Source organism: Contarinia nasturtii, unplaced genomic scaffold (assembly GCF_009176525.2).
Source record: "Contarinia nasturtii isolate CC-2019 unplaced genomic scaffold, AAFC_CNas_1.1 Cnas_scaffold_129, whole genome shotgun sequence".
In the NCBI taxonomy this organism is placed as follows: Eukaryota; Metazoa; Arthropoda; class Insecta; order Diptera; family Cecidomyiidae; genus Contarinia; species Contarinia nasturtii.
In genome coordinates this window covers 12,391,825-12,403,242 of record NW_022197486.1, presented here as the reverse complement: position 1 = coordinate 12,403,242, position 11,418 = coordinate 12,391,825, and the positions used below count along the sequence as shown (strand labels likewise).

Genomic DNA, 11,418 nt, shown 5'->3' with positions numbered 1-11,418 from the left:
TAATAACGATAATTCGATGAGTTTTTAAAAATGCGATTTTCGATTTGATATTTCGACTGTATGTGGGAAGGTATGTGTCTTTGAATTTTTAGGTAATGGGATATAAAGTACCTGGAGCACAAAACTGGAATGTTTTGAAATCGCGGTCAAAAATGTCGCATTACTCGAATGTGAATCAAGTCCAGCAGAAAACATCAAAAGTTATTTAAAAAGTATAAAACTCGAATAGATCAAAAATGGCATATGTTGGCTAATTACAGTCGGCCCTATGCCCATATCGAATTTTCCATCGTTATAGATATTTATGTGCCTGCATTATTGCAAGATAGAGACAGAGGCACATGGAGAGGGGGGGTAAACAACATTGCAATGATTTTAACTAGTTTTATTTTCGGTTGCTTTGAAATTGTTGCACTTGTCGATTTGATAATTACCGTTTCAATCCGTATAAAAACCATCGGCACCATTGACAACAGAAATTAGTTTAGTTACCATCTCAATTGTGTTTGGACACTCTCTCAGTAGACAATAGGAATTTTGTGCTTTAAAAAAATGAAGGTTTTCGGTGTTTGTGTGCTTATTTGCGGCATTGCTGCTAGCATTGCTCATCCGTTTAACAATCAACCAACTGTACGTACCAATAAGTTATTTAGTTTAAAATAAAGTCACAGATTTTTGTTGTTATTTGCAATTGAAAAAAAAAGTTCTACGCATCCAGTATATCCAGTTTGAATTTGAATTTGTGAATTTATTCAATTACATTGAAAATGTATATAAAACTTAATGCAAAACAACGAGAGAAAAATAAAAACAGGAAACATTAAACACAATTTGTAGAATATATATACGCTGTAGACCAATTAAAGAATTTATCATTTCATTAGCTTCATTTCATCATTGTAGAATGAGACGCAATTTTTTGACTGAAGAATTTCGTATTTAAAAGTGCGCTCGAATGTTGATATGTAGTTTTATGTTCTCACGCATTTTTGACGTTTACTTGATTTGTCCTCTGCACACTTTTCATATGCGCTGCATTTAACATTTCCACAATAAACACCGGTTGCGGTTTTAGCTAGTTGCAAACGGAAACGTGCACAGAAATTATTTGATTATTTAAATGAAAAACCGAAACATTTCATTGAAATTTTCCACATACTTGATGAACCTTTGTAGCTACCACTGCTGGATCCTTGCGAGCCGGCTTTTGGTCGAACGCATGATTTTGTATTGCAGAGATTTGGGCAGCATATACCACCCATTGCCGAACATTCATGATCTTGTAAACATTTTGGTGAACAAGATGATGTTTGCGATGACAATGGACATTCACCAGAGGCTACAATTGAAAAAAAAAACAAGTGCATTTGTAATCACGTTTGCACATTGTGCATTCATGCCAAGTAATTCAATTATTGAATTTCAATAAAGCGAACATAAGAAATTATTGAAAATAAAAATCTAATAACTTACTTGCTGCATCAATCGTTGCGATGAATATTATTGTCAATGCCAAAACAAACGTAAATTTTGCTAAAATCAAAGCAGATTAATCAATAGCACACACATACTTTCACTCGAATATCGAACAAAATTATTGTTTTAAAAGTTTCATGACTTCATTTGCGAACAAAAAAGAAAGAAAGAAAGAAAATAACTTAATTAAAATACCCATATTTAGAATAGTTTTTATTCTTTTCGTTTACGAAATCGATGAATAGTTTATTGTTTGTGAATTGTAAAAAGATCTGGTTGATACTAAGACTGGTTGTGTACTGAGTCAAATCAAAATGTATTGCAAAATATTATGCCATATCATAAGAGCGAACGCGATATTTATCGCGAAAAGAGACGAAGTCATTCAGAAAGTAGTAGGAGAGATGCAAAACAACAATTTGAACTAGTGTTTTTTTTTTGTGGATGTTATAACCACTTTTTACCAACACTCACACACACGTGCACGCATGAATACGTGTACACTTCACATAATGGACATATCTAATTATAATACTTTATCACTCGTCGTACATGTACTGCACATTCATATTTCATGCCTGGTTTTGTATTCATTCCATTTCAATTTGAGCTAAGTAGACAGACACAAACTGGTCACTTTAATCACCTTTGGTTCCCAAGCACCGAGCAATTGTTATCGAAATAGAAATCAATCGTTACGAATGAGTCATTGTAAAAGGTTTTCTGTTTGAAAATTCCGTAGTCAACATTATCGGCAAGGTTGCTTTTATCATAGTTTTATCGATTTGATTTTTCTCTTATTCTCGATGTGTTTACACTCACTTGGAGTCGTTTTGAATTTAATTTCTATTTATATCCGCAAATTTCTAACAACAACAAACAAATTGAGATGAAACCCATCGAAATTTAAAAGCAAACATTTTTCAGCTTAAGTATTTTTTTTCTCTCACTTGAAACGATTGTCGATGGTCACGAGAGTTGTTTTAAGTACAATTTATTCAAACATATTCAAATGAAGTTGTCGTACTTGTATTCTTCTTATCTTTTTGTCTGGATCTTAATTTTTTTTAATTGTTGAAATGAATTGTTGATTCCAATGCGATGAGCGAAGAGAAATCAATTATCATTTACTATATACGAAGATTTTAGACAATACATGATGCAAATAGATTTTTGATTATCTGCAATTAACAAAATTTACAATTTGTTTACCAACCATTTATGAAAAGATTTTGATTTAGAGTAAAATATATGCAGTATAATTGCTTCAGTAATTTCCGAATGAAATTCAAATTTCTTCAGAAATGTTGAATAAAATGCCATCTTCATTTCAAACTTAGATTTCAAAATCTGCAAAATATATTATATTTAAATTGCACTTTCCTTCTTCAATTCATCTCTCTCTAATATTAACGTTTATAATACGATTATTATAGGTACCATACAAATGGAATTCTCCTTAAAAACCAATTAACTTCGATTTCAGATTCGATTTTTTTTTATTCTCTCATTTCCATTAGACGACGAATGAAATAATTCGTTCACTTATTGTGGTTTATCAAAGTAAACATCCATTTTGACTACGTAAAATGTTCCAGAGTGTAAACTGTAATCGCAAACAATTTACATAAATTATTTCCACAGAAAAAATCGCGATTTTATTAGTTTGTTTGGTTTACAAATGTTTCGGAAATGTATTTGCTTTTTTATCTCGTTATTTTGACGTCATACGCTGTCCGTTTCCATTTAATACAAAGAGTAAAAAAAAAAACAAATTCAAGTTCAATGTATCGGCCAAAAGAGTAAAGAATAATAGTTTATGCTTTGTTGATCAATAAAAACCGATAATTTACAACGTTGATGTTGAATTTTTGTTTTTCTATATAGTTACGCTATCGTCGACAGTCGGCATCACGTCAATTGCACAATAATCTTGTGAATCAACGTTTGGCGAACTTTCCATCGTCTTCATCACCTTATTCGACACAAGTAATTAATTATCCAGGCGGCTACAGTAACTATAATGGTCCACAGGCTTTTGTTACAAACAGACCAACCATCATTGCACCACTCGTGCAACATGTCCGAATGATGCCAAACGCTCCGTTTGTTCCACAAAATCCAATTGATGCACCTGTGCCATCGCAAGAATATACATACACTACAACCACTACCACCGCTGCTCCAATTATTGTTGACGAAGTGGCAGAAGAAGTCAAAGAAGAAGAACAACAAGAAGAAGAAATCGCAACCCAAGCACCAGTTGTACCTCCTCGCCCAAAATTCAGAGGACATGTTAATCGACGCGTAAGATAGTTTTGAACCATTTTAGTTTGAAAACCAAAAAAATTAATTGAATGTTTTGAATAATAGATCCAACCAACATCAGTGCCACAAGTTCAGCAACCTGTTCACCGATTCCAACAACCATCTAACCAAGAATTTGGACAAGATTTTACTGCCGAAAAAAGTTTGCCCGTAAAACCAGTAGCCCGGGGTCCATTTATTGAAACCGAAGAACAGCGTTTGCTGCGTGAAGAGCAAGCCAAGAATGCTCACTATACATTCGGTACCTCAATCGATGACAAAATTAACGATCATGCTATCTCCCGAGAAGAAACTCGCGATGGTTTGGCATTGCGCGGCATGTACTCGTACAGTGACGGATACTTCAGACGTACAATCCATTACGAAGGTAGATCATTTTTAATTTTTGAACATTAACAAATATAATAATGTACAATTTGTAATGGTTTTATTTTCAGCCGATCAAAATGGATACCGAGTGGTGAAGTAAGTTTTGAATTTTAAAATCGATTTTGCAAGTCATTTTTAATTGCGATACTTTTATTTATCGTTTTTCATTTCATTTTTCAGAGAAGAGATTGAACCAATTGGTGATGGTCCACAATATAATCCACAAGGTACTGCCGATGTATCAGCAGACTTACACGATAATCATCTAAGTTACTCAATTACTGCTGATGATTTTGCTAAACCAAAAAATAAGAAGAAAGTTGCAACTGAGTCTCCATTCGATGAAGAAGAGGAAGAAGAATAAGCCATAACAATGTACGATTCAAATAAAACGATTCGTATGATCAAAAAAAAAAAATGTTATGCTGTTAAAAAAGTAAACCTTCATCAATAAAAAGACACTTGAAAGTTAATTCACATAAAAAGAAACAAACTTCTATTTTTCTTTGACACGTTTTTTTTAGTTCAAATCTAAAGACTCAACTTACACTATAGATTTAATAGGCTTTGATTTTTCAATTTTAAACTTTCACGGAAATTTATCAAGTCGAAATTAAAAATTGCTGCATAATACATATTTGTGCATTACTTATTATTGTTACCCATTTATAGTCGCTTAAATTCTATAAAAATCCAAGAATATACATACAGATTTTTTGGTCAATTTTTTTGTTTTAGTTTTTTTTTCTATTTCAATTCGTTTATAAGTTTTGATTTTCACTGATTTTTCGGGTTATCCATCCGACCATCCAATGGATCAAGAAAATCGCTTCTTCGGTCATTGCCAATCTCTGGATTTGCGATAAATGCTTTCTCACTGTCAGTTAAATTCATGAACCCGTTACGATGTGAGAGAGCGGCCTGTATTTGCTGTAACAAATCTGGCGATGCTGGTGCCTTTACTTTTTCATTTTCAACCGACCAAATTTGGCAATCCGATTTTTCAGCCGGTGATTTGGTCGACGCTATTGGTTCGGTTGCCGTTTCGATTGGTTCAATGTTGTCGTCAATTATGTTTGCGTCATTTGCTTTGCCATCGTGATTTTCCACTGTTATCGTGAGCTTATGGGCTGGTTTTTGTCGTTTTGATCCCTGTGTTAGCAGCCTAACCGCCGATGATTCTTCGGGTAATGCTTTGATAACCGTTTCAAGTAACTTTGGCTGATCACCACCAAACGGCGTTGGATTTTTAATAACAACATCAATGCTATTGTTCGACGAAGACACATTCGCTCGATTTCGTTCACGAGCTGCATTTTTTCGCATAACACTGTGCGCTCGACGCTTCAATATAGCTTGTGCTTGTGGATACTGGGCGAGAGCGTCATTCAAATCCGATTTTGATAAAACGAATAAATTCGAGAATCCCTTTGATTTAACATCGGCTGTTCGTCGTTTTCCTTCGACACCGTTAATGGCCAGCAAACTAATTTCACCGAAAACCGAACCTTCGGTCAATGTTGCAAGCACTTCATCATTGTCTGGTCCGCCCATCACCTGAACTTGGCCCCATTTTACAATATACATTTCCTTTCCAATCTCATTTTTTCGGCAAACGTAATCTTCAAGAATAGAGATAATAAAATGAACCACCCTGTTAAAACAAAATAATGATAATCACATTGCACACTTACCATCCGGCAAATAGGTAACCGAACGCAATTTCAACACCAATTCGCGCAATAAAGCTTCTTCACAATTAGCAAACAATTGAACTTTTGATAAGGTTTGAATGTGAACAGCGATCGCAATATCGGTTTTTAAATTCGATGGCAAATAATCCAATATCATATTTTCATCAAGCGTTCGTTGCTGTTCAAATGTAAATTTAAACCACTTTTTAACACGATCAATTGATGCTTTTGGCAAATTTAAACGTCGCATGCATTCCAATGTTTCATCGACCAGTTGACGATATTCACTCTGTCCGGACAATTTCGAAATGAAAAATATATATATATATATATATGTACATATCAATCGTTAACTTATTTCCATTTAATTTGAAATGAATATTACCTGTAGTCGAGTTGCTGTTGCAATTATATCACGAATTTGTCCAATCAACAATGCAAAGATAAAAACACCCATTAGCCAAGCAACTGTCATAAAAAGCAATTCACCCTCACTCTCTGGCTTCGGATTCTTTCCAATTGATGTTGCCGTTTTTGTAGCGAACGCAAAACACCGCACATATGGATGCCCTTTTCCACTAAACACCCAACGATCACTTGCCAAACCTAAATGATTTCATTAAGAAAACAAGGGAAATTTAATCAGTCACTTTTACTTTCAAGTTCAATAGATTCATATCAGGTATCAGCAAACATCACATTCGATTCTCTCATTAGTTGAAATAAATAAAATCATGGTTTTATATAGTAACAACTCCATTATCTGTGTTTCGAATTAATCGTTATATATAGTTTAACCGAATGATTCCGATTGTTGGTTCTTTATGACACTTTGATGAAAAAGCATCTTTTTTCTGACGATAACTGTCTTTTTTATTATCCATCAGACAGTCAATAGCGTGCCATGGAGATGCTACTGTATTGGCGAATGGAAAAGCTACAAATAACTCCAATTAGCCACAAACTAAATCAAAACATCAATTGATTCATGTAATTTATTTTTAGAAATCTATTTAAAATCGATAAGATGTTTGCAACATGCAAATAGCAAAAATGAAGGTCTTTATAGAATTACCTTGAAGATCACTATAATAATAATAGCAGCAGGCCGTAATGTGTATCATGTAGAGCATGTAGGTCAGCGTTCTACCCACTCGTACCTTTATCCCAGATAAATAAAAATATACAAATAGATACCATTAGGCCGGAAAAAATAAACAACGTTGGAATTTTCTTAGAAAATATTGGAATATTTTCAGTCGCAAATAGTGTGATTAATTGTACAATTTCTGCGACTTATTTTTCAGAACAAAAAGTAAACTCACAAGATAAGGTGATGCAATGACGCGGTCTAACAAACGAAATAGCTCCCAGAAACTTTGGATTTTGAGTAAACGTGGTGCGCGTACAAAAACCATTTTTTTCATGCCATATTTAAAATAAAGCAAATCCAATGGAATCAATGACAGAATATCCATCTAAAATGGAAACAATTGGAATATAATTTTGCGATACATAAACTGTTTGAACATTCATTTACCTTAAATTTCAATTTCTGCATGTAATTTTTTCGCGTCGAATTGCGATCATGTACCCAAAATCCTTCGTGCAAAAACATAATGCGATGTTTAATGAAAACAATGTCCAAACAATAGATAATGTCAGCACAAATATCAGCGGCAAGCCAGTAGCTTTCATTTTCATCCGTTTGAAATGGGAATGTAGAACGCAACGGAATGACCCAAGCATTATACAAAAACGTCATTGATACAATACACAACCAGGATATATATAGTGAACCCTGTGGATCGATCACACCGTTGAATAGTAATTTAAGGGTGAATGGTTTTTGGCTCGATGGATGCTGTTCGTCGGCTTTGAATAGTCCTTTTGCATGCGATGGAGACCTCAATGGGGATGCCAACTTATGGGATAGATGAACACGGTTTCGTGTTAAATGTGATTGCGATGAGCTTGTCGTACTTGGTGTTGGCGGCATTTCAATGCGTTTTCGCATTTTTCCTGTTCGCATACTAAAGCGTCGCACCAGATGACGCACTTGATTTTTGATGTCTGAATTTAAACTAAAAAAATATATATTTATGAATGAATCGATTATTTGTTCAACACAAAAATTGAAAATTCAAACTCACGTAATATTTGAATGATTGCTCATAGCACTGTGTGGTGGCTTTTCGTCCATGTCGTTCGGATGGTTTGATGTTGTTTCGTCGATAAAATCCAACATTGCCGGATCTGAAGCAGAAGTGGACAGTTTCTTTGGCGTGGAAATTGCAACAGATGCATCATTATTGCCCATTTCTTCATCAACCGATTGCTCTTGAATGGCACCTTCAATAACATCATCCGTTTGATCTTTAAAAATGGTCAATTCTTCGTCGCTTTTCGGTTGCACCGTAAATGAATCAATATCGCTCAAACTGTTTACATAGTAATCATCGTCGGCAATGCCACGATCATCACTTTCTGTTGCCGAATATTCAAAATTAAAGTAGCTATTGCTATTTGGTAAATCGTCTAAACTTTCCGATGATTCTTCCGACAATATTTTGCTTATGTTCGATTTGATTGATGATCGTTTTGCGGCCATTGGGCTCGTGTAGTTGCCCAAATCGCTTGTTATATAATTTACAATGGCATGCGTTTTTTCAATATCGGTTTGATTGGCGGCCACATTTTCCGGATCAATACATCCAATTTTACCGTTGCGAAAATATAAACGTGATCGATATCTTCGTGGACTGAATCGTATCAATTTTCGTACCGATTTACCACTCACTGTATTTATTCTCAGTGTGGGTGACTTTAATGGCTGGTTTTGTGGTTGAGTTTCATCGTCGACCGTTGTTGAATTCTTTCGTTTATCCGATTTGAAGCTTTTACGTTTGAAACGCTTCGTTATCTTTTTTCGAAGTGTTAATGGACTTTTATTTTCTTTTTGTGGTGATGGAGTTTTTGTTTCCGATGTTGGTACATCAAAATTTTGCAGTTGCTGTGATTTCTGTGTGTCTTTCGATTCAATTTTTTGCACTTGAAATAAATGCCGTGGTATCGATGGATTTTCACTTAATTTTCGTCGTCGTTCGCGCAAATAAAATTCACGGTCACGTTGACGTTCACGTCTTAGAATGTCTTCGGTTAATGTAATTAAATCTTCCATTTTCTTCATATCTTCGCCAATTTCTTTAAGGCTTCGACGCAAAATGTTCTCTTCCTCCTTCGGCGGAAGAAGGTGATGAGGTGCGACCGGAGGAATTCCCGCTTTATTCGATTTTGTTTGATTATCATCTTGTTCATCTTTTGTATCGGTCATTGTTGCACCGTTTAAAAGGTTTAATCAATTTTAATACACTGTGTATACCTGTTGAAGAGAAACAAAACGAACAAAATGTGATGAAATAATAAGCAAACAATCAGAGAAAACTAAAAGAATATTACACAATTATTGATTGTTATATGATATTACTCGATAGAGAATCGCTTCACTTCACACGGACTTCTAAATAAATTTTTTTTTTACAAAAATGCGATTGAACAAACAAAATAAAGTTGTTTGCATAAACTTTGATACATCAATCGATCTACTGGGTGTATGTCATGTGTACTCATGATGCATTGAATCAAAATGAAACAATCAACATTCCATACTGCTGCGACGATTGTCGAAAGCAATAACAATTGTACGATTTATATGCACATTAAACAGTGTCGAACGATGTCAGTCTTTCTGCACATATGTATCAATGGGTATTGGGAACTCCATACACACATACACCGCATAGTACGTGCATAGCATTTTTTTTACTTGGTTTCAATACAAGAATTATGACACATTGATGAATCGATTGCGTGCGTATTTCAATGACGATGGAACGATATAGTCATTGACAATAAATTTTCTAAAAATGTAAACCGTGGAATGGACGACGGTTAATTTCGTGTAAATGCTATATTGAATGGCACTATTGCTATTTTGCACCGTAATTTGTATTGTTTTTTTCTCTCTCTTCTTTCTTTAATACTTAATCGCTTTTCAATCGATGAGGCAAGTCGTAAATGGTTTGAATTGTAATTGATGTCTACTTTCACAATATTTAATAACATTCAAAATAGCGACGGAACAGGCAATAAAAACAGTAAGAGTTGTAATATAACTGTTATATATTGTGGGAAGAGATGCCATTTCAATATATTGACGTCAACCCACATTTTTCGGAGGGTGTGCTATTGGGCAAATTTATTAAAAACAATTCGAGACGTCAATGTTATTTGTCCACACCGTCCACCGTTTGGTTCCGTTTTCTCTACCATTTTATCACCTCAACCGTACTTTTCTTTTATCTAAATTAAAAGTGATTATTTGGATTACGGTAATTTACACTTTACGGTGCACAAAAAAATATTTCGTTTTTTGTGTCACTCGAAAATTGATAACGAACGATGTCAACCACTAATTTCAAATTCAAAGAAGACGAAAGAATACAAAAATTCCATCTGATGAAATATAATAAAAGGTGCATTGTTTCTCTTCAAAAGGGTGCCAACTTCATTACCACGTACTGTTTATTGTTTACATTGTTAAACTTTCCGTCATTCCTTTTCGAAATTACCATTTTTATTGGTCATCCAATTAATTGAAACTTCTCACCTACTTTTTTTTGCTCTTCAATATTATTTTCAGTGGCTCGCATTATCCTTCTGAATTGTGCAAACACAAACATTGAATTTGATGATTGGTTGTACGCACACATCATTTCGGTTGTCTTTGTTTACATATTACATATTACACTGATATACGATAATCATTTGTTGTCTGCTAACCATTTTGGAATATATTTACCTTTGAACTGTCGTTTGAGAACTCAATTGCGTTTAACGTCACATATTATCCCATCGATGTATTGAGTTTTAAAATGAAAATTTGTTTGGCATTTTCATCCCAACTTCAATAATAAAAGATAATTTTTAATCGTTGCTTTTGTGTTTCGATGTATTGTATCGATGTTGATGCCTTCAATTAAATTAACTTAAGCACTTTTTTGGTTGGAAATTCTAAAGAGAACGACACAACGAATGCAAATTATGTGCAGAAGTAAAGACACTCCAAAAATTCAACCACTTCATTTATTACTAAAAGACACCATTTAAAATGTGAGCCAACAAAGTTGGAAAAATAGCGAAAACTCTGCAATGGTCGTGAATAGTTTTCAGAACGGATGGAATATTACGTCTGAATATGTGCAAAAATATTTTTTGTTTAGTTTATTCTTTAGGAAAATTATGTGTGATTCTGCGTCGGTGTTGGCACAAATGTCTTTGTATGGGATAACATATTTACCCAAAAGAACCTTCTCATCCAAGTCGAGTGCTTTTTTTCATGTAGAAATGTCACGCATGCGCCGTTTATGGTCTGAGACAAATGGCATTTATGCACATTTGCATAGCTTTGGCTACACTCAATACTCAACAGGTGTGCTGAAAAACTAGAATTTCCGTGAATTGTGGAGTATTCCAACGTTGTTATGTATAA

General features: G+C 34.2%; 3 protein-coding genes across 4 annotated transcripts; 1 reads left to right on the top strand and 2 right to left on the bottom strand.

The window, feature by feature from the left end:
• The first annotated feature begins 471 nt into the window (after positions 1 to 471).
• LOC116347281 lies at positions 472 to 4,591 on the top strand. Its single transcript, XM_031777841.1, has 5 exons — positions 472 to 630; positions 3,364 to 3,783; positions 3,850 to 4,171; positions 4,242 to 4,269; positions 4,354 to 4,591. The coding sequence occupies exons 1-5, from the start codon at positions 553 to 555 to the stop codon at positions 4,535 to 4,537; spliced, it is 1,032 nt and encodes a 343-aa protein (XP_031633701.1). The 5' UTR covers positions 472 to 552; the 3' UTR covers positions 4,538 to 4,591.
• LOC116347300 lies at positions 777 to 1,812 on the bottom strand. Its single transcript, XM_031777862.1, has 4 exons — positions 1,672 to 1,812; positions 1,474 to 1,533; positions 1,160 to 1,339; positions 777 to 1,075 (listed from the first exon to the last, which is right to left on the bottom strand). Exons 1-4 carry the CDS (start codon positions 1,673 to 1,675, stop codon positions 972 to 974), a joined length of 348 nt encoding a protein of 115 aa, XP_031633722.1. The 5' UTR covers positions 1,676 to 1,812; the 3' UTR covers positions 777 to 971.
• A 55-nt stretch (positions 4,592 to 4,646) lies between the features above and the next one.
• LOC116347265 (cyclic nucleotide-gated cation channel beta-3) lies at positions 4,647 to 11,095 on the bottom strand. 2 transcript variants are annotated; one of them, XM_031777808.1, is made up of 8 exons: positions 10,729 to 11,095; positions 8,021 to 9,249; positions 7,408 to 7,951; positions 7,193 to 7,345; positions 6,943 to 7,027; positions 6,253 to 6,473; positions 5,868 to 6,156; positions 4,647 to 5,795 (listed from the first exon to the last, which is right to left on the bottom strand). In XM_031777808.1, exons 2-8 carry the CDS (start codon positions 9,199 to 9,201, stop codon positions 4,951 to 4,953), a joined length of 3,318 nt encoding a protein of 1,105 aa, XP_031633668.1. In that variant the 5' UTR covers positions 9,202 to 9,249; positions 10,729 to 11,095; the 3' UTR covers positions 4,647 to 4,950. The 2 variants fall into 2 exon arrangements, with proteins under 2 accessions (XP_031633668.1, XP_031633674.1); XM_031777814.1 differs by lacking the exon at positions 10,729 to 11,095 and adding an exon at positions 9,355 to 9,379.
• Between the last annotated feature and the right edge of the window lie 323 nt (positions 11,096 to 11,418).

What these genes read in the sequence shown, in the direction of transcription:
- LOC116347281 (XM_031777841.1), top strand. Translation starts at nt 553, where the DNA reads ATGAAGGTTTTCGGTGTTTGTGTGCTTATTTGCGGCATTGCTGCTAGC. An exon ending in ACGTACAATCCATTACGAAG is followed by an intron (nt 4,172 to 4,241) that starts GTAGATCATTTT and finishes TTTTATTTTCAG; the next exon opens with CCGATCAAAATGGATACCGA. An exon ending in AATGGATACCGAGTGGTGAA is followed by an intron (nt 4,270 to 4,353) that starts GTAAGTTTTGAA and finishes TTCATTTTTCAG; the next exon opens with AGAAGAGATTGAACCAATTG.
- LOC116347300 (XM_031777862.1), bottom strand. An exon ending in CGCAACGATTGATGCAGCAA is followed by an intron (nt 1,340 to 1,473) that starts GTAAGTTATTAG and finishes TTTCAATTGTAG; the next exon opens with CCTCTGGTGAATGTCCATTG. An exon ending in TAGCTACAAAGGTTCATCAA is followed by an intron (nt 1,076 to 1,159) that starts GTATGTGGAAAA and finishes GTTTGCAACTAG; the next exon opens with CTAAAACCGCAACCGGTGTT.
- LOC116347265 (XM_031777808.1), bottom strand. Translation starts at nt 9,201, where the DNA reads ATGACCGATACAAAAGATGAACAAGATGATAATCAAACAAAATCGAAT. An exon ending in AGCAATCATTCAAATATTAC is followed by an intron (nt 7,952 to 8,020) that starts GTGAGTTTGAAT and finishes ATATTTTTTTAG; the next exon opens with TTTAAATTCAGACATCAAAA. An exon ending in TTATTATAGTGATCTTCAAG is followed by an intron (nt 6,474 to 6,942) that starts GTAATTCTATAA and finishes GAAATCATTTAG; the next exon opens with GTTTGGCAAGTGATCGTTGG.